This window comes from Vigna angularis, chromosome 2 (genome assembly GCF_016808095.1).
Source record: "Vigna angularis cultivar LongXiaoDou No.4 chromosome 2, ASM1680809v1, whole genome shotgun sequence".
NCBI lineage: Eukaryota > Viridiplantae > Streptophyta > Magnoliopsida > Fabales > Fabaceae > Vigna > Vigna angularis.
The window spans coordinates 36,976,142-36,997,331 of record NC_068971.1 but is presented as its reverse complement, the minus strand read 5'-3'; the positions used below and the strand labels follow the sequence as shown (position 1 = coordinate 36,997,331).

General features: G+C 35.3%; 2 protein-coding genes and 1 long non-coding RNA gene across 3 annotated transcripts; 1 reads left to right on the top strand and 2 right to left on the bottom strand.

The window, feature by feature from the left end:
• Positions 1-780: 780 nt before the first annotated feature.
• Positions 781-11,940, bottom strand: LOC108329688 (pentatricopeptide repeat-containing protein At1g80270, mitochondrial). The gene is made up of 4 exons (XM_017564026.2): positions 11,840-11,940; positions 11,134-11,683; positions 1,167-2,425; positions 781-1,063 (listed from the first exon to the last, which is right to left on the bottom strand). Exons 1-3 carry the CDS (start codon positions 11,872-11,874, stop codon positions 1,187-1,189), a joined length of 1,824 nt encoding a protein of 607 aa, XP_017419515.1. The 5' UTR covers positions 11,875-11,940; the 3' UTR covers positions 781-1,063; positions 1,167-1,186.
• Positions 2,188-15,324, top strand: LOC128195501 (uncharacterized). Its single transcript, XR_008247121.1, has 3 exons — positions 2,188-2,314; positions 14,538-14,638; positions 14,731-15,324. It is a non-coding gene; the product is annotated as an uncharacterized LOC128195501 (long non-coding RNA).
• A 3,631-nt stretch (positions 15,325-18,955) lies between these two features.
• Positions 18,956-19,608, bottom strand: LOC108327540 (calmodulin-like protein 3). The gene has a single exon (XM_017561230.2). The coding sequence runs from the start codon at positions 19,478-19,480 to the stop codon at positions 19,019-19,021; it is 462 nt and encodes a 153-aa protein (XP_017416719.1). The 5' UTR covers positions 19,481-19,608; the 3' UTR covers positions 18,956-19,018.
• Positions 19,609-21,190: the final 1,582 nt, after the last annotated feature.

The window sequence follows — 21,190 nt, the reverse complement described above, 5'->3', positions numbered from 1 at the left end:
TTCCTAATTAAAATAAAAGACTATTAACAAATTTAATACTTCAGTAAAAATAACACATTATTATGACATGATTTAAAAAGTATGAGTATTTTTCAACAATATCTTTTATCAATCAGATCTACTTTAATTATTTTTAGAAATCATAATTAGCATATTCAACAATTTTGAAAAGAAAAAAAAAACTTAGGTCATCATTGTTTTCAACTTCATTAATGTTGATTGAAGGTAATATTATTATCACCGGTTACTTTATGCAAGCATTTAACATTTAATCTATTTTAGACTATAATATTTCTATCACGGATATTTTATTAGGAGGAGTGTCGATTATGAAACTTTCATTTTTGTGTCACAAATATGATCCAAAGTTTAATTCATTAGTATGATGATATAGTATGATTAGTTTTAGTTTTAGATATATGCTTTTCCGACACATTTGTATCGTGTTTCAAACCTTTAATTCTCAAATTTAAAAAATAAATTAATATAATCTTTAATTTTTTTTCATGATAAATAAATATTTGATAGTTCACATATACATTTTTCTTTTTGTTTGTGTCAATTTATTCTTCAAGACTTTTTGTTTTTCCAAATCTGAATGTTAACGCATGCGTTACTTTGAATTTTCTGAGTTTCTTGCAGTATAAATTTTGTCAATTTGTCCCTCCACCTTACCATTATGGTTTCTTAAAACTTTCACATTGTAAATTAGTAAATTATTATATGTTTGATTTTTCTCTCCAATTTATTAGCATTACCTTGATAGAAGTGAGAGGAAGATATTGAAAAGTTGCATCTAACAACCCTTGTTTACAAATGTGCGATTTACATTCATAAAATTGGTTAGAATTCAAAACGAGCTGGGCTGGGACAATTCTGCTACTCCATCGCTCCTATGCTAAACATGTAGCAAATCAGGATCTATTCAAGTTCCAAAAGACTTTAATAACACAGCACAACTGCTATAATCAAGCACCTTTCAAAAGGTTAGTTTCAACCAAAATTTGAAATATGTAAGACAAATACCCCATTACGCAATAGCATAAGATGTCTGCAAAAATACCTGCAAAAGAAAAGTCTTTCATAAAAATTTCAAATCGAAGATAATTAACCTAATCTTTATTGACTAACAGCAATTGCACCGTATGAGTAGAAACAACACTTACATAGGTATCTGCTGGCTTCCTCAGTCAACCAAACCGGAGAGTGGATTCTTCCTAAATCCGTCAACTTGAATCAACTGGTTTGCCAAAGTTTTATTGGGCTTTATGTTATCAGCTCTTAACCTATCTCTAATCCCATAGGCGGGAACCTTTGCATTTATATAGGCATTCAATAAAACTTGGTACATCGTTGCTCTAGAATGATAATCTTTCATTCTATAAAAAATCTTTTCTGAATTATGAACATCACCCTTCTTAGCATATTGCTCCAAAATAGATAAGTAAGTGGAAAATATTGGCTTCATCTGGCTCTGCTGGGCTGCCCTCTTAAGAAAAGAGTCTGCCTTCGCCACTTCCCCAGCTTGGACATAGAGTTTCACTATAGCATTCCAGGTCGGTGGGCCTATTCGGCACCCACTCTCTCCCATTCGCTTAATAAGATCCTTACCCTTCGTAATCATCTTATGATTTGCATAAACCTTCAGTAGTACAGAGCTGTTCCTGGAAGAAAGCTTAAATTTCTTTACCATTGTCTCAAAAACATTCTCTGCTTCATCAACTTTATTCAACTTTCCCCAGGCTTCAATTGCCACTAGACACTCATCATACCGAGGTTTTGTCTCGCAGAACTTCCAAATTCTTTCCACTTCATCCACCTTTCCAAGGTTTGCATAGAGGGGAAGTAAAATTTGCCATCGCCACCGATCTTGTTTTAAGTTTTCACCTTCCATCTCCTTCAATAAGGCTTCCGCTTTATCTTGAAGCCCAGCTGAGATGTAATGCCTAGCCAAAACAGCCTGTGTTTTGATGTCTGGTTCAATGCCATCTGTTTTCATTCTATCAACAATTAGATCCATTCCATCAATATCTCTGTACCGGCCTTTTGTGTCTATTAAGATTGAGTAAGTAAGAGAAGAAGGCTTGATATTCTCAGTTTCCATCAATAATAACACATCAGCTATTTTCTTCTGGTCATTCCTCTTATACAAAAGTAACATCTGGTTGCATGCAAATACTGTAACAGGCAAGTCCAAATTCTTCAGTTTACTGAAAACTTCCTCTGCTTTCTTCACATTGTTCTGACCAACACAGTTCAACAATAAAGTTCGATACATCATCTCTCTGCTACAAGATTCTGGAATAGTCTCAAGGTATGCCTCTGCCTTAGTTAGGCTACGTGTTTTGGCAATTAAATCAATGCGACTAGCATAATCTCTTTCAAGAAACTCAACCTGGTTTTTTGACTCGAGCCACTCTGAGAGCTACATATTGAATCATAAAAAGAAAAATTAAAATTAAAATTTGCATTACCACATTTTTGTAAGCTAGAAAATGTATAAAGAAAATATGTCTAATTATGAATGTTTAAAATTAAAGTAGAAGAGACCTTCAAAACCATAATATTGCAACTGCAATCGTACTTGTGGGGCACAATTTAAAACCACGTTAAGTTGCTAATTACGAGTTATTTGAACAGAAACATATATAGAATGCATTTCTAGAAAAATGAGCAATGAAACAACAATTATATCAAATGAATTGGTGAAAATATGAACCAAAGAATGTTTGCATTCTCAACAGAAGAACAAATTATTATAAACATTTGCATCTAATCAACATACAAGGCATGAATCTTCCTACTCGCCTGCTGGCCTGAATTCTAAGAAGGAATACAAATAATAATAGTAAGAATAATAAAATTAAAAAAGTAAAAAGTTCAAGTAAAACCAGGAATGGTTCATGTTTCATCTGCAGCAACAGGAAGAGTATTCTAATTCCATGGCTAATTTTGTGGGAGAAAAATAAAAAGGGACAATTCGTGAAAGAAAAAGAGCTCATATGGGAGAGAGATAAAAAATCAAGTCTAAAAAGCACTGGGTGACAAGCCAGTGGGCAAGAAAGCTCAAAATCCAAAAGATAAGCTACAAAGCTAATTTTATCCAACACCAACCTTAGTATGTAAAAATAATCTGAGAGGAACAGAATAAAAAATGTTTTCAAGCAATTATTTGCCAAAACTTGAACCATGCACAAATAATCATTGTTGAAGGAACTGGATACCAAATCTGATCCCGGGAATATTATAAACCCTGAAAAATTTTCACAAATTAAATATAAATAAACTAAAATAATTAGAAGTTACCAATTTAGTGTCATTCCAACCTCAACCACTAAAAAAATTAAATCACTGGATCTAAGGATATTGTCTGCTTTGAAATTCGTTACTTTTTATGATTGTTTTATCCTTAAAAGACGTTTCATTTCATTATGAGAGAAAAATGTATATAAGATGCCCTTAACCTAGATTCTTATTTGTTGTTGGAATTTTAGGTGTACTGAGCTCCCTCAGCCGAGAGCTTTATCTAAGAGTGACCTTAAACTCTTCTTTTTGTTCCAGAGTATTTGTTAATGTTCCGACCAGCATGATTAAAGTCAATTACCATAATCAAAGAATTGCCGTCTTTGGAGTTTGATGTTTCCATCTCAGTTTTGTCCTTAAAGAAAACCTTCTTGGATTAAGGAAGTACATATAAGCTACACTTAGCTTTGACTTCTAAGCAATATGAAACTTTTGGACGTATTGGAACAAATATTGTTACCTTAGAACATTGTAATTCCTATTGTATTAGAAGACATAAAACTTAAGGATTGTTTTATGGGATGGACTTGTACTAGTTGCATAATACTTGTGCCCTGACCTATTAGTATTTGTTTTTCAACATGAAACAAGATATTTCTTGAGATAGAGAAACACATTACAAACACAATGGAACCAAGAAATTCTTCCAAACAAAAGAACACAATAGATAACTAAGGACACAAAAGCAAAATCAACAAAGAATTATGTAACAAAGTTTTCCCATCTATTAAGATATTTGTTAATGTGAAAACCAATTAATAATGCCACGGGCTTTATGCCATAGAAAGAGTTTTCCTCCAACCAAATGCCTAAAATTGTAGGAAAGATTTACATTCCACAAAAACTTAGGCAACCAGAGAGGATAAAAAAATGGAGACTTTGAATTTACACTATCTTGCCTATTTTGTTGTATTATGCATTGGAAAGATATGTTTATATCATTAATCTTGGAGCACCACCAACCATTGGTCATACTCTAATTATAACTCAACTAAATAGAAAACAAATCATGAGATGAGAAAATAAGGTAACTGATCATTAAGAAATAGTAAGTAAACAGTGAACAATATTTTAAGATTAAAAACAAAGAAATATATTTTGGGGGTTTGAGAGATTCCTCTCATAATCTTCTATTTATAATGACAAACTGATACAAGAGTACATGGAAGATTAAGGGACTGTAATCGACATCTAGGTGCATAACTCGGTACAACTATAGGCATAACTAATAAATTGTCTATCACACTACAACCTACGTAGGCTTAATGATGATACATAGATACAATTATTCTAACACTCCCCCTCAAGTTGAAACATACAAATTGTATGTACCAAGCTTGGAACAAATGAACTCAACCTGAGGTCCCTTAAGGATTTGGTGAACATATTTGCAAGTTGGTCATTTGATCCACAAACTCAGTGCAAATTTCTTTGGACTGTGAGAAATGGAGAAGATTGGGAGAAAATATCCCTTGTGTCTTGTTAGATATATTATATCTTTTATCTTTTAGTTAGTTTGTTATTATTTCTCATTTGTATTTTGGGCTTAGCCCATATTTCTTCTATTATAAATAGAGAACCCTATGTGCGTATTTAACACAAGGGAGATTAATCTAATATATAGTTTTTCACTATATTCAACATGGTATCAGAGCAGGTTCTCTGATCCTCTTCTAGTGGTCTCTGCTGTCTGCCGGCGGCCGGCCGCCATGGCCGCCGACAGCTCCTACAGTTTCAGTCGGCAGTCCATTTTCTCTTCTTCTCAGTGCAGCCAGTCGCCTCTGCCGTCGACCATTGCCGCTTTCCGCTGCCAGCCACCGCCGGCCATCACCACAGTTTTAGCCGGTGACCTGCGGATCTGGACCGTCTCTTCGAGCGACGGCCAACCACGCCGGTTTTGAGAGCCAGTTGTCAGTCACGCGCCTCCACGCAGCGCTTCTTTCCGGCCAGTCTGTCGCCGGCCACCGGCCGCCATCACAGTTTCGACCGGTGACCAGCAGATCTGAAGCGTCTCCTCGAGCGACGGCCAATCCCACTGGTGCCGGCGTCTGATTCTTCCCCACGTGCCACTTCTATGTTCGCTACGAACAGGCGCGTACAGCTCACGCGCCGCCCTCTGGCCACCAGAAAGTCTCCGCGACACCTCCATAGCCGTCGTCTGGACCTCCTCTCTCTGTTCAGACCCTCAGAGCAGCCATTGCTGCCATCTTCGTTTGTCCGCACCGTCTTCCGCTGTCCAGGCGCCGTTTGCCGCTGTCCGACATCGTTTTTCCGCTGTCCAGGCGTCATTTGCCGCTGTTCGGCACTGTTTGCCGCTATTCGGCACCGTTTGCCGCTGTCCGGCACCGTTTGCCGCTGTCCGGCACCGTTTGCCGCTGTCGAGGCACCGTTTGCCGCTGTCCGGCACCGTTTGCCGCTGTCCGGCACCGTTTGCCGCTGTCCGGCACCGTTTGCCGTTGTCCAGGCGTCGTTTGCCGTTGTCCAGGCGCCGTATGCTTCCAACAACTGTAGGCCCCCATCACCTCATCAGTTAGTGATGGCAGTCCCTGTAGTTTTGTCGCTTCCAGCCACTACAGGCCCCATCAGTCAGTGATGGCAATTTAGTCCCTACAGTTTTATAGCAGTCAACCGCCGCTGCAGTCGCTACCGCCTCAGACAGACGCAACTGCGTCAGTTCTTCTTGGGCTAGAGTTAGCCCAATCTTCTTGTGATACACTGCTAAGTATCACCACTTGGGGGTTGTCCAGCAAAGAATTTTGGACCTCTAATCTTTGGATCTTTGATGCCTTTATTTCAGCATTATAGCTTAGTATTTTGTTTCTGTTTTAGTGGTCCAGCAACTGTGATATTCCACATTTCTGCCGTTCACACTAAGGGGGATTACGTTTCCAAGACACTGCAAGTCACATATATATGGGTGTAGTCCCTGCAGTTTTGTAGATTTCAGCTACTACTGTTGATCCCGTCACCCAGCCATCATTGATGAGGATTTAGTGTACCCGTCACCCAGCCATCATTAATGAGGATTTAGTGTAGTCCTTGCAGTTTTGTAGCTCTTAGCTTTCAGCTACCACTGTTGATCCCGTCACTCATCCATCATTGATTGGAAATCAGTCCTTGCAGTTTGTCATTGTCCACCACGACTTTCCTTCATCCACTTTTGAAATTGAAGTTTCACAAGCTGCTGTTAGTCCATTTATGTTTGCCTCACACTCTTGAAGACAAATCATCTAGTTTGAGTTCATCTATTCCAAGCTTAGTTCATACAATTTGTATGCTCCAGCTTGAGGGGGAGTGTTAGATATATTATATCTTTTATCTTTTAGTTAGTTTGTTATTATTTCTCATTTGTATTTTGGGCTTAGCCCATATTTCTTCTATTATAAATAGAGAACTCTATGTGCGTATTTAACACAAGGGAGATTAATCTAATATATAGTTTTTCACTATATTCAACATGTCTTTTGCATACACATAGGGTAGTTTATTTATAATGTAAGATATGGGCCAATGCCCTTAATACAGAATGGGTTGAGCCCAATTAACAGAAACACACATCTTAACATCTAACACTCCCCCTCAAGCTGGAGCATATAAATCATATGTTCCAAGCTTGTTACAAAGATAATCAATTCTAGGTCCTCGTAAGGACTTAGTGAATATGTCTACGAACTGGTTGCTTGAGTTAACGAACTCAGTCTTGATATCTCCGGATATGATTTTTTCTCGAATAAAATAACAATCAACTTCAATGTGCCTGGTTCTCTCATGGAAGACAGGGTTAGAGCTAATATGGAGAGCAGCTTGATTATCACATATAAGTGTCATGTGAGTGACATCTCCAAATTTCAATTCACTAAGTAATTGTTTAAGCCACACAAGCTCGCAAGTAGTTGATGCCATAACTCTATATTTTGCTTCTGCGCTGGACCTTGCCACAACACTTTGCTTCTTACTTTTCCAAGATATCAGGTTGCCACCAATAGAGACACAATATCCAGAAGTAGACCTCCTATCAGAAGGGGAACCAGCCCAATCAGCATCTGAATAGCAAACGATTTTTGTATCGTTGTTAGGACCATATAGCAAACCTTTTCCAGGTGATCCTTTAATATACTTCAGTATGCGAACAACTGCATCCCAATGGTCTTCACATGGGGAGTTTAGGAATTGACTCACCACGCTAACTGCGAAGGAAATGTCAGGACGTGTAACAGTAAGATAGTTTAATTTACCAACTAATCTTCTGTACCGTTCAGGATCTAAGAAAGGCTCCCCCTGATTTGGTAGGAGTTTGATGTTAGGATCCATAGGTGTCTCAACAGATTTAGAGTTCATTAACCCTGTTTCCTCCAAGATGTCTAACGCATACTTCCTCTGAGATATGACAATACCGGTGTTAGATTGTGCTACTTCAATACCCAAAAAGTACCGGAGTTTGCCAAGATCTTTGGTTTGAAAATGATGACAAAGGTGTTGTGTCATCTGAGAGATGCCAAGATAGTCGCTTCCTGTGAGAACAATATCATCGACATACACTATTAAGTAGATACATCCAGCACTTGAGTGGCGATAGAACACTGAATGATCCGCTTCACTGCGAGACATACCAAATTGTTGAACACAGCTGAATTTACCAAACCAGGCCCGAGGAGACTGTTTTAGGCCATATAAGGATTTGCGAAGACGACATACCAATCCAGATGACTCCCCCTAAGCAACAAAGCCAGGCAGTTGCTCCATATAAATTTCTTCATGCAAATCACCATTAAGGAAAGCATTTTTGACATCAAGTTGGTGAAGAGGCCATTGGCGAAGAGTGGCCATGGTAATGAATAGGCGAACAGAGGTCATTTTTGCCACTGGAGAAAAAGTATCACCATAATCCAAACCAAAAATTTGTGTGTAGCCTTTGGCAACCAGTCGAGCTTTCAGACGATCAATAGTGCCATCAGGGCCAACTTTGATAGCATACACACACCTGCAACCAACAACAGACTTTCCATATGGTAATTGGACAAGCTCCCAAGTTCCACTTTTCTGTAAAGCACTTAATTCATCCAGCATAGCTTGACGCCAACCAGGATGAGTGAAGGCATCACCCATAGTTGGGAATTGACACAATAGAAATGGAGGAGAGACATGTATAACAATTAATAGGTCCTGACAAATACCATAAAGGCGCTGAGTGTCATTTGTGTATAACAACTTCGCTTGTGCCCATACTTCTGAACATGTTTCATATGATCGAAACATTTATTTCAGTGAGGAGTGAATGGTGGACTTTATAACAATGCATAACTGAGCATCAATTTTCATCCAGCGGGAAGTGTCATCTGTGGTAGCAGTAGTCACATTTTGAGTAAGGTGATCTAAGTACCCCTGACTCTTCAACCAAAGTTTGATGTCGGACGCCCATGTTGCATGATTTGTGCCATCTAACTTGTCAATGGACAAGTGTACATTCACATAATTGGTGTATATTGAGGGATCAGAAGATGAGCCACCAATAGAGGTGTTTGTAGACGAGGAAGATGCCATGGAGAAGGAGAAACCCTAAAAATCCAAAGTGCTCCGATTGACGCAACGACCACAGATCCAGAAAGAGGACGAGGAGGCGATCACGGCGGTTCTGATCGGCGACAGAACTCTCCGGCGACGCGCCGGCATGCGCGGCGGGAAGTGACGGTGTCGGTGACTGTTATGGCAGCGCGTGGAGGCGGGTGGGTGGTCCGTTCGCTGCGATCTTTGTACCACGGTGGTCGCCCGGCCGAGACGATTCCGATGGTGTGGTCGGTCGACTCTGGAACTCCGGCGACAGTGGCGGCGACGGCGGTTGCGGCGGCGACAGCGACGACAGTGACGACGGCGACAACGGCGATGTTGTGTGCCGGAGACTGGAGTTGGCTGGAACTAATCCTATGCTCTAGATACCATGTGAGAAATAGAGAAGATTGGGAGAAAATATCCCTTGTGTCTTTTGCATACACATAGGGTAGTTTATTTATAATGTAAGATATGGGCCAATGCCCTTAATACAGAGTGGGCTGAGCCCAATTAACAGAAACACACATCTTAACATCTAACATGGACAACAATTTTTTCCGAACAAAATGACAATCAATTTCTGTGTTTAATCCTCTCATGAAACACTAGATTTGATGTAATGTGGAGAGTAGCTTGATTATCACAATAAATCTTCATGGTTTGAACTTCACAAAAATTAAGCTCTCACAGAAATTATTTTACCCATATAAGTTCACAAGGGAGAGATGTCATTGCCTTATATTCAGCTTCAGTAGTTGATTAGGCCCACTACAACACCTTGAACCAAAGTGTCTGTCTGTGGGGGAGCCTACATAATCAACATCACAATATCCGAAGACTTGGACATTTCCTTTATCTTCATATAGCAAACCTTGCCTTTTAGCCTTTTTGAGATTCCAATGGTCAATACATGGGGCCTACATAAACTGACTAATCACTCCAATAGTAAAAGATAGATTCGGCCTCGTAATAGTAAGATAAATTAGCTTTCCAACAAGCTGCCAATATCTTTCTGAAGGTAATCATTCACCTTCTTCCATCATTAGTTTTTGATTTGGATCCATAGGACTATCTATGGGCTTATAGTCGAGTATGCCTTTCTCTTGTAGGATGTCAAGAGTGTATTTCCTTTGGGAGACTACAACCCCATCTTTTGATTGAGTTACCTCAATGCCCAACAAATATTTTAGACGTCCAAGATCCTTGGTTTGAAAATGTTTGCACAAGTACTCCTTCAATTGAGCAATTCCAGCAACATCAATTCCTATAATGACTATATCATCAACATAGAATATTAGGTAAATACATTTCCCAAGAGGGATATTGTAATAAAAAACCGAATGATCTGCTTCACTGCATTTTAGCCCAAAAGTTTGGACAACTGAACTAAATTTACCAAACCAACTATGTGGTGATTGCTTGAGGCCATAGAGAGAATGGTGCAACTTACAGACCTTACAAGACTCCCCTTAAGCAACATACCAGAAGGTTGCTCCATGTGTACTTCTTCTGCAAGATTACATGTAAAAAGGCATTTTTGATATCAAATTGATGGAGTGGCCAATGACGAATTGCTACCATGGCAAAGAAGAGACAAATAGTAGTCATCTTGGCCATTGGCAAGAAAGTATCACTCATCGACGTCATAAACTTAAGCGTACCCTTTTGAAACTAATTGTGTCTTGAGACAATCAACTTCATCAATAGGGCCAACTTCAATTGTATAAACCCGCTGCCATCCACAATTATCTAAGTGCTTCCTTCACATTTTTGGCAATGGTAATAGAAGACATTGAGGATGAAAAGAATAGTAGGAAGACGACAATTGGTGATAACTTAGAAAATTGAAAATAGGATATGGGTTTTGAGTGGAACGAATACATTTTCTAGAAGTGATGGGCCAGCTTGAATCATCTTTACCATAAGAATGTAAGAAAACATTGGGACCCATTTGGTTTGAATAATGTAATCTATTTTCATCTTCTATTTTTACTTGTAACTACATCAATTATTTTTTGTGTTTTCGAAGTTTTGAAATGAAAACAATAAAAGAAAATTAACTTTTACTGTTCTCAAAACAAGTCTGAAAACAAAAAAATGGGAAATTTTTATTAGGATTGAAGGTGAAAACAAGAACCAATAACAGAAAATGTCTTCTCCAATTAAACATATTTTCCTCAAATATAAGAAAGCATCAATCACAATTTCAGTTATTTATTTAATTTCGAATTTCAAACATTAAAAAGACATAATGTACAAACAATTCAACCTTAGCTCAAATACCTGCAGAGCTTTCCCAAACATCTTTCGCCTTCGAAGAAGAAGCATGGCATGGGACACTTCATCTCTGGTTAGTTCATTCCCTTCTGCTAACCAGTTATCCACAACCACATCGATAGACAAACCTGGCGCATTCAAGATCTCATTGAATAGTTCACATTCAACCCTTCCACGATGCGGTTCTCCTTTCTCCTTGACCACCTCATCGACCTCGTTGTGAGGCTCCTCGACATTCTCCTCATCACTATCGTCATCCGATTGGCCGGCAGCAGAAGCTAAAAGATTGCCAATTTCATTTTCATCGTCAGCAGGTGTGTCCAGCTCGGAAAACCCATCCTCCAAATCATCATCCTCTTTGGTGCTACTAGAAGAGAGTCCGCGTCTCCACACATTAAAATCCGGTGATGCACCTTGTTCTGAATGAAAACGCTTATTCGACAACAACAATCCGCCGTATGTTATTCCATGAGACTCAGTGATACCACTCTCTTCTTCCACACAGTTAGTTCGAGCTAATTTGACAAAAGAAGTTCTCACATTGTACCCTCGGGTCCTACGCAAACAATGCACAATAAAAAATTAATTCCAACTCTTCCATACTGAAATATGACATGACCACGACATAAGAGAAATAATTTAAAGGTATAAAATTTTCACTGTAAAAAGAGGAGAGAAAAGGGGAAATGGATTTGAGAAAGAAAAGCATTACCTGAGAGGAACAGAAACACGACGGAGAGTCCACATCGGTGATTTCGAAGAAACAGTGAAGAACAAGTGCTGGAAAAGCTAAAACCCTAATCAAAACCCTTCGAATTATTATTATTATTATTATAATTTTTTTGACGTTACAAGTTTTATATTATTATATTCATTTTTTACAACTATTATATGTATAATTTTTTATATTTCTACACTTAATAGTTATTGCATACAAGACATAATTAAAAATTATAAATATGTTAAATCAAGTTTAATGAGTAAAAATAAATAAATTGATTTTAAATAAACGATAAATTATTTAATTAAAAAATATTAGAGATCGTTAAATATTATTATATGTTATTAAATATCATTAAATATTATAAAATAGTTCTAGATATTCTTAAAGATGATAATGTAGTGTAACATTAAAAATGGATATGAGAATATTAGCCTAGTATGCAGAGGGTGAAAAGGAAAAATGGGGTGTGTGAGTGTTAAAACATCAATTGGGCTATTAGCCCATTTAAAAAATGGTATAAAAAGAAAAATAAAGATATGGAATTTAAAAAGTGTGACTTAGACATTTTACACCTCCACATTATAAGTCATGTACCCCACTTTTCAACGACCATCATGCATGCAGCAGCGTGGCATCTAGATGTTGGTTACACAATTCCACCTCTGTCCATGTTAACTTCTTTTCTTCATTTATATCCATACATCGTCTGGCATGCATGTCTGGTTATCCCCTGACGGCTTTATCACGATATTACAAGAAAAATAAGAATTATCGATGGATTATTATTGATAGTCTAAGATTCATAAATGTTAGTTATTGACAAAACTATCTATAGGAGTGATTGTTTTATTTATCGATAGATATATTTGTTAGTATTATATTAAATATCGTCGGAAAGTTCTTTGACAAAATTGGCTTACGTTTTGGATTTTTCTTCTCCAATTTCACTTTCTTTATGTCCTCAAAATTTTAAGTGTTGTGTTCTCTTCCTTCAACAGCCTTTTTTGTGCCTTCACGCTTCACTCCAACCCCCGTTTGAAGCCTAGGGACCTTAGTTTTGAGCAACCTTGTCATCTTCACACCTTCGTCACATGGCCTCCTCTCGTACATCATTGGTAGAGCTTTTTGTTGTGCCTCCTACTCTCGGTACTCTTCAAGACGTGCCCCCTCCTTTTTGTGGTGCATTGAAGATCAAGCAAAGCCTTATTAAGAGATAAAGTGTGCCCATTTATTCCTTTCTCGGTCGTGCCCTAATTGATGTGTTTTGTGTTTGGTTGGGTTAGATTTTGATTGAGTTATTTGTTTCTGTCGAGGGTTATTATGGGTGATATGTTTGGGTTGCATTATGGGGCTTATATTGTTGATATTGTTTGCCTTGCTTGTGAATCCATCTGAAAAGGGCAAAACATGACCCCTACAATTTCATTTTTGTGTACTATTTTTGTGAGGTTGGAAATTCATTTTCATGTTCTGTTATGTTATGAGGTTGCAAATTCTTTGAAACTAGCATTGTGTTCCTTTTAAGTTGGAAATGTAGTGATTAGTTCTTAGGCTTGTGTTTATTTTATAGTTAACTTTTGACGAAGAGATTGATAGGGATGCCACGTATAGGATTCAACCTAAACAGATGAAATGAAAAACCTCATTTGGCCTCATGATGAATTTGAAGAAGGGTTTTGAACCCAATTGGGGCCTGCCATGGTCTCAATTTTGGATGGCAATGACATCAAATCAGAGAGGGAAAAAAAGAAAGAAATGGTGGTTATGGCAGTCAATTGGAGCTTGTCCTGCTGTCAATCTGCATGGAACCAAATTCCGCACTTGAAGCTTGTCACAAACTAAAAGTACAAAGAGTTCTTAGGCTTTAGGGTTGCCACTGAGAATAAGACTGACAAGCTAGCTAGGGTTGAATTTCAATTGAATTAGAGGACCTTATTTGTAGTGGTGGTCTCCTATGGGTCTTACTGTCATTCGCCTTTTTCTGCATAATGGACATTTTTTCTTACCAAAATTAAGTTGAAAACAACAATTGGAAACCATCATGTTGAACAATAGCCATATAAACTTATTTAAAGCATCTGATTTGTTTTTGTTATGAGATGAAGCCAATTAGAGAGGCCCAAGAAGAGGTTAGGCATTATCCAATATAGCCATATAAGCTTAGTTAAAGTATTTGAGCATTTTTGTTATGAGATGAAGACAATTAGGGAGGCCCAAGAAGAGGTTAGGCATTATCCAAATATAGCCATATAAGCTTAGTTAAAGCATTTCAGTATGAAGCTCAAATTAAGAAAGAATTCTACAACAAAGCATCTCACATACTGTCAAAAATATTTAGAGATGCACGCAATCCAAAAGAACGCCTTTATTGGGTTAGGAAGTACATCTGGAACTCCTTATTGGCACATTGTAATTCGTTAAAATTTCGCAACAAATGTCTACCTTTCAATGGACTCAAGCTTCAAAAAGGGGTGGTGTTATGTATACAGGTTGTTCAATTACTAGTCATGACCATGACATTCATATGATACAAATCTTCATTAATTTCCTATCAATTATGATATAAGTTGTGTACTTTGAAATTAATGTGTGTGTGTATATATATATATATATATATATATATATATATATATATATATATATATATATATATATATATATATAATTTCTATAATTTTACAAGCAGCAAAGCTGAGACAGGTTGTGGACGTCGATGAGGTGTTTCAGCAAACTCATATACGAAAGAAATATGACTAGTTTGTTGATGAGAGGTCTCAAAGGACACATGTAAGCAAACTTTTTTACAAACTTCAAACTTGTACTATTTTGTTCCTTTTAAACTTCCTCCATCTACTGACACTTTGCATTTTCTTTAACAGGAAGAATTTTCCAATAGACTCTCACATGTCAGATCAGAGCAAAGATCATGGCCTCTTGATGATGCATCACAAGCAAATATCGATGACGATGACATCATTAGGGCACAATGTTGAGTGGATGTCATCGGTGAAAAAAATAAAGGATGAGTATATGAGGTAGGAAAACTTGCTGCCCATTACACTGTTGGAAGAAGTACATTGAAACACCAACCATCTACATCCAATAGTGTTGATCAAGGTTATGATGAGTTGAGACAACAATTACAAGGTTGTGGTGACCAAGCTTATGATGATCTTAAACAACGATTTGAGAGTCTCCAAAATTTGGTCACGAGGTTCTTGCCTCCAAACACACAACCTATGGTCCAATAGCCTCTGTCCATCCTAACATCGTCCCAACAACGACGCTCCCCATACAACCCACCCAAGTCTAGCTACCTCCCCAATAGTAACAGGATGAAGAAGAAAAAGGAAATAATTCTAATAACTATGATGATTATTAAATACTTTGTTAGTTTATTTACATATTTAGTTTAAAAACACTTTTATGTTTGTGTTATGGACATTATATTATGTTTTTAATGATATGGACTTCAATGTCATTGCATTGATTGATTGATGCTTGGATATATATGGATTATGTGGTTTTGATTGCTTGTATGTTCAGGTTGAATGTGGTGGGAAGCAAATGCTCCCCACTATACTTGAACCTGTTTCGTGATTTACCGATGGATAATCGGAGAATATATCCGCCAATAATTATCGGCAGATTTTAGCCCATCGGTAACTTGTTGAAAAACATGTAATACCGACGAATTTTTTATTTCTTATATTTTTTGGAAGCAATCCAGATGTAGCCACTTTTCTCATTTCTGGTAGTGTTGCCCATCCCTTTATAAGAAAGAGCAAAAGCAAATGAGGGTAATGAAGAAATACCATGTGCACAATATTATATTCAATTCGTCATGGATCATTCCCACTGAGTTGACTATGTTATGTAGTAGAGCACGATAAGGAAAAAGAATATCTAAGAACTACCAAAATCATAAAGTCATACATCTTCTGAAGTTGTCTAAGAAATTATGGGAAGTTAAGTTGTTGGCTTCCTTTTTCATGAGAGAGGAAGAAGACAAAGCAAAGTGATGAACTGCATGTGATAAGTTGTAGGGACGAGTGCGACGAGGAAGAAAAGTGTAGTGAGGGAAAGAAAAAAAGTCAACCAAGCATAAGTCAGATTTTTCAACGTGATTCATTTTATCAAGCAATGTCATGAGTGTTCATTATTTTTATCTATCTTCAAAATCTGGATGTGTAAATTTAATTATTTAATAAATTTCAAAATTTGGTTCCATGTAGATTTGTTTTGTTCATTAGATTTTAAAATTTGATTAATTGTAAATTTTTTTTTCATTGAATTTTAAAATTCGGTTATGTGTGGATATTTTTTTATCAAATTTTGAAATCCCATTAAATGTTAATCATTCTTTGTTTATCATATTTCAAAATTTGATTAGGTAAGTTTTCCTGTTTGTTAACTAAATTTTGTAAATTCGATAGAGTCATTTCAAAATATGGTGTGTTCGAGATTTTGTACACTCCATATCACGTATATATCAATTATTTATTTATTTAATATAGTTTTTGAAGGAATAAAGAGAAAACTTAAGCAAAAGTTGGAGGTACAAGAAACAGGGTGTAGTAAAAAACCCAAAGAAAAATAATATATGTAAAAAACACAAATTCACCTTATAGTTCATAAAAAATGTAAATGAAAAGTAAGTACAAAAATCATGGATTGGGCTACTAGACCAGAAAAAAAGAGAGTAAAGGGTAAATAGGTGGGATGTATTTTTAAAAAGAAAAACAATACGAAAGAATAGGAAAAAAAAAAGAGGTGTAAAGAGTGATTTGAACCTTGAGTGTTGGGCCATGTTGAGGGTATGTAATAGAAAATAGAGGTGCGAATGATAAAAATTAATTAATTTTTATTTTTATTTCTTTTAGAACATTTTTTATTTTGTTTGTTATTATTCTTATATCATCTTGTTTTTATTTTTGAAATTAATTAAGCACTTATTCAGTAATTTTTTATAAATAAATTTCATTTATTCAAGCAATTAAGTGTTGACACCTTCTTCTTCTGAAGGCTTCACTTGTAAGTTTGAGCTGATATGAGATAGAATTTCTTAGGCATCTGAATTGTTTTAATACTAACTTAAAAGCGGTAGGATGTAAGGAGTAGCAAAACTAAGACATTGCCTCATAACCTTCTTTAATGACATTGTAAAACAAATTTGGTAGGTTGGAGGATGAGTTTTTGTCTCTTCTTCCTCCCCTCTCTTCAATACCAAAGCTTTTCATAGGTAAATCTAGTCAAGCAAAGTTTAATCTTTAATGTGACTACATTTTGAAGTGTAAATTAAAGGTTATATATGTGTACTGTATAACCGTTTGGTCAACTTAGGACTGGACGGTTCCACCAGTTAGAAACACGAGTGAACTGGTTAGTCAAATAATATAAATCGAGCGGTCGGTCTTAAACAAGAATTAAGGTCAAGGTTGATTATATTAAAGCAAAACACGATCATTACCAGTTAGACCATAATTAAGCCGAAGTTAGACCGTAATTAGGCCGATACTAATCCGAAACTCATTCCAAAATCTATGAATATAAGTTGGTATTGCAGTAGGTTGATTATATTTAATACGCATTTATTGCTAGACTACTGAATCTTTACTGACTTTGACATCATAGTACCTTTTGTAGGTAACCATCCAACACGATCGAACAAATAATGACCTTTGCAAGGAGTTGGACAAACAAAATTAAAAGAATTGTTAATCTCGACCTGTTAAACCGAAACAATATATGGATGCAGTAACATGGAAAATTATTGAAAATCTAGACCTGATAACTATGATTAATTGAAAGTTACTTCAACTCAAACATATAAGGGAAAATAACTATCGAAATGACTAATACAATTGTGTTTTTTGATAAAATGGTCATAAATGTAATTGCAACGAAATGACTAATTGGATTTTAATTAGAAAATTTAAATACTATTCTATACGCACTATTTGACTATTTACATTTTTACATTGTTGATATATGAAATATATTTTTGCCTTAAAAACTAAATGATTAAAAGATTAGATTAAATATATATATTTTTCTTGTTCGAAAGAGTTTCGAAAAAGTTGACGCATAATAGTTTTAGAAGATTTAAGTAATTGAAATAACAAAATATATACGTTTTCCAAATTCTTGTCTTTAAATCTATTTTTGTTAAGTGAATTTTTAGTGAAGATGTATTACAATCTTGTCAATGAACCTTTATATCATGATGGTAATTTAACCTGTGTTTCAAAATTCTATAGGCATTTATAATTCTAAGTCTTAATGTTAATTAACTCTAAAAACTTTTTATAAATATTGTTGGGAAAGTACTGAAAGTATTTTTGTGTAGATTAGTTTCACAAAATTTATTATATTTATTATTGAAATATTAACTTTTATTTTGCTAATTCATATTATTTAAGTTAAATTATTCAATTCGTCACATGATAGGAAAATTTCAAATAAGTTACCTTATTTTTATTCATCTCAATTTTATTTTCATTTTGAAAAATTTAACGCATTATTTCATTAGTATTGTACTGACAAAAGAGATGTTATATATCCGTTTGTGAGTTTTTTTTAATTATTTTAATTTTTTAAAGAAAAAAATAAAAAAATTGCCTAAAGATACATCAAAAACACATTTATGAGGATTCATTTAAAATCATGCTTTCTCGTTCCTTTAAAAAATAATATTTAAAATAAGATAAACATGATGTTTTTTTATCTAGATTTTATGACGATATAATCTATGCAAACTAGCATATAAACTCCCCAAATGAATCACGAAAAGTTAAATTTATGGCTCTTTCCAACATTTTTCAATACAAAGAGTACCACCAACCATTAACCAGAGTTGGATTTTTATGGTCTGCACGTGAAGCAAGATTTCTGAATAATCGTGGTCAATGAAAAGGTTTTGTGAGAAATGTTTTTGGAGGAGTTGGATAAAGTTAGTTTCATTTAAGCAGCAACAGATTGAGGAATGAAGGAATCGAAATTCTGATAAAAGCAGAAACTATTCCCACAGTGATTCCACTGAGATATGATAGACATTAATATTCTACAAAGAGCATCTCAATCATTTCTTCTTTTACACGAGCTAAGTTGTTCCATCTATGCATTTAAAAGAGAAAAAGAAAATAATGTAAGTTACAGATGCATGCATCAGAGTATCGAAGGTGAAGCGGCAAACCCTCCCTCCTTCATCATTTGCTTAAACTCTTTGAAGTTAACCATTCCATCGCCATCGACGTCCACTTTCTTGATCATGCTCATGCAATAATCAATGGTTTTGCCATGCTTTAGCCCCAAAGAACACAACACGGCGCCCAATTCCTCTCCCGTGATGAACCCATCTCCATTTTGATCGAACACGTTGAATGCTTCCCTCATGTCCTCCTCCTCGTTTTTATCGTCCATGATCGCATTGTACAACTCCCCGAACTCGTCCATGTCCACGTACCCGTCTCCATTAACGTCGATTTTCTCGATCATTTGGGTCAAGTCTGGCTCTGAGATCGAGATTCCCAGGTTTTTCAACGAGTCAGTCAGCTCCTGCCGCGTGATTCGCCCATCCCCGTTTCTATCAAACATTTGAAAAACTCGCACAAGCTCTGCCTGATCCATGCCTTGCGATACACCAGGGATCGATCGGCTAGGAGGAGAATATATGCCAAAGCAAATATTGTGAGAAGAAAATGGAAACTTGGATCAGAATTAGAATTCAAGACGCTGCGTGTGGGCCAAAAAAATAAGGAGCTTTTACTACAAGGTGGCAAAAGGCTTATCAATATCAACCAACTCCAGCCAAAATTGCTGTTGAACGTTCATGACACATCCTTAATTACGTCAAATCTTAACCTATTTTTGGTTTGCTGTTGCAAAGGCTGTTCCCTAACGGTTTAGATTTGGGGACTGGTTGGTCACCATGTAAAAATAAAATTATTACATAAAAAAGTTATATAGCATTTCTTGCAGTTTATATATATATATATTATTAGGTTTTCGAAAATATAATTGATTTAGTGTAAGTCCTAGTGTACATATATTAGAGCTCTTAATATTGTATGAGAAAAAGTTGGAATCTGGTATTGAAACAGACAAGTCAGTAGGTTGTTTTTGGCACTACGAATCTTACAAACTATAGCTAACTAGTTTCCCAACGTAACTTTTTCCAGTTGAAAACATGTAAGAAATTATATACACAACCTTTTACTTTAAAAATAAAATTAAATGCTCATGTTGTGGTTGAACTTAAAATTGTTTAAGTGTCATATTTCTCTTTCAATGTATAATTAAATTGGAATAATATAAAATGAAAATATTTTTATTGTTGTTATCTGAAGGAATATTTTTAAGATTTTTTTTTCAATGAAAGTAATTAATCTTTAAGATTTTTTAACATCAGGTCTCTTTTGTTTATCCTTTTCAAAAAAATTAAATTAAAATTTAATATTTTGAAATAAATTATCAATAATTGAAAATATGAGATCTAAAGTATAATTTATATGTTGAGTTTCTTTATAATCAATTTTATTATTATATAGTTATATATCAAAGTATTTAGTTATTGTAATTTTATTTATATTTTTTATACTATTATATAAAGAGGATTTCTTTTTTTCTTTTATGTTCACGTAGTTTTGTAATTTTACTTTTTAAATGATTCTTTTTAAATTTGACTATATTTTTTTTAATTTTTTTAATTTAACTATTTTTTAAAATTAAATAAATAAAAAATATCTATAAAATAAATAAAAATTACATAATCATATTGTAAAAATTATTTATATCTTTTTTTATAATTATAATTTCATAGGCTTATATAAAATAAATAATCATATTGTATATTGCACAAACAAACCAATACTATAGTTATATATTAATTTTAAATATGACACTTGGCCTTATGTGTTGAGTTTTCTTTTATTGTTAAGAAAATGATTATTTCATCATGGATTTCCAAACTTAATCTACTAAAAACAAAGTAGAAAACAAAGAAACAAACTGAAAAATGCCAACCAAATGCATTATGGCTATCCATGACTATTTATTTTACTTACAGGCTACAATTGAACAAGGACAAGCAACTCGGTTTGAATATTCTCTCTCTGAAGTAACTACAATTATCCTAATATTAAATGTAAGCTTTAACCTAATATATAAATTTGTATGATTGAGTTAGAATTACGCTTCTTCAACATATTTTGAATTTAAAACAATGCAGATTGGTGGTATGCTGTTGTTGGTCACATGGAATCATGTAATGAAAAACAGAACTTCTGTCGCTGTGGTTACTCAGGTGAGAAATCATTTTGCATGACTAATGGCTTGCAT

Excerpts from the sequence above, each read along its gene's own strand:
- LOC108329688 (XM_017564026.2), bottom strand. The coding sequence starts at position 11,874 with ATGTGGACTCTCCGTCGTGTTTCTGTTCCTCTCAG. Across the intron at positions 11,684-11,839 it reads CGTGTTTCTGTTCCTCTCAG|GACCCGAGGGTACAATGTGA; the intron begins GTAATGCTTTTC and ends TTGTTTGCGTAG. Across the intron at positions 2,426-11,133 it reads TGTTTGGGAAAGCTCTGCAG|CTCTCAGAGTGGCTCGAGTC; the intron begins GTATTTGAGCTA and ends TTCAATATGTAG.
- LOC108327540 (XM_017561230.2), bottom strand. The coding sequence starts at position 19,480 with ATGGATCAGGCAGAGCTTGTGCGAGTTTTTCAAATGTTTGATAGAAAC.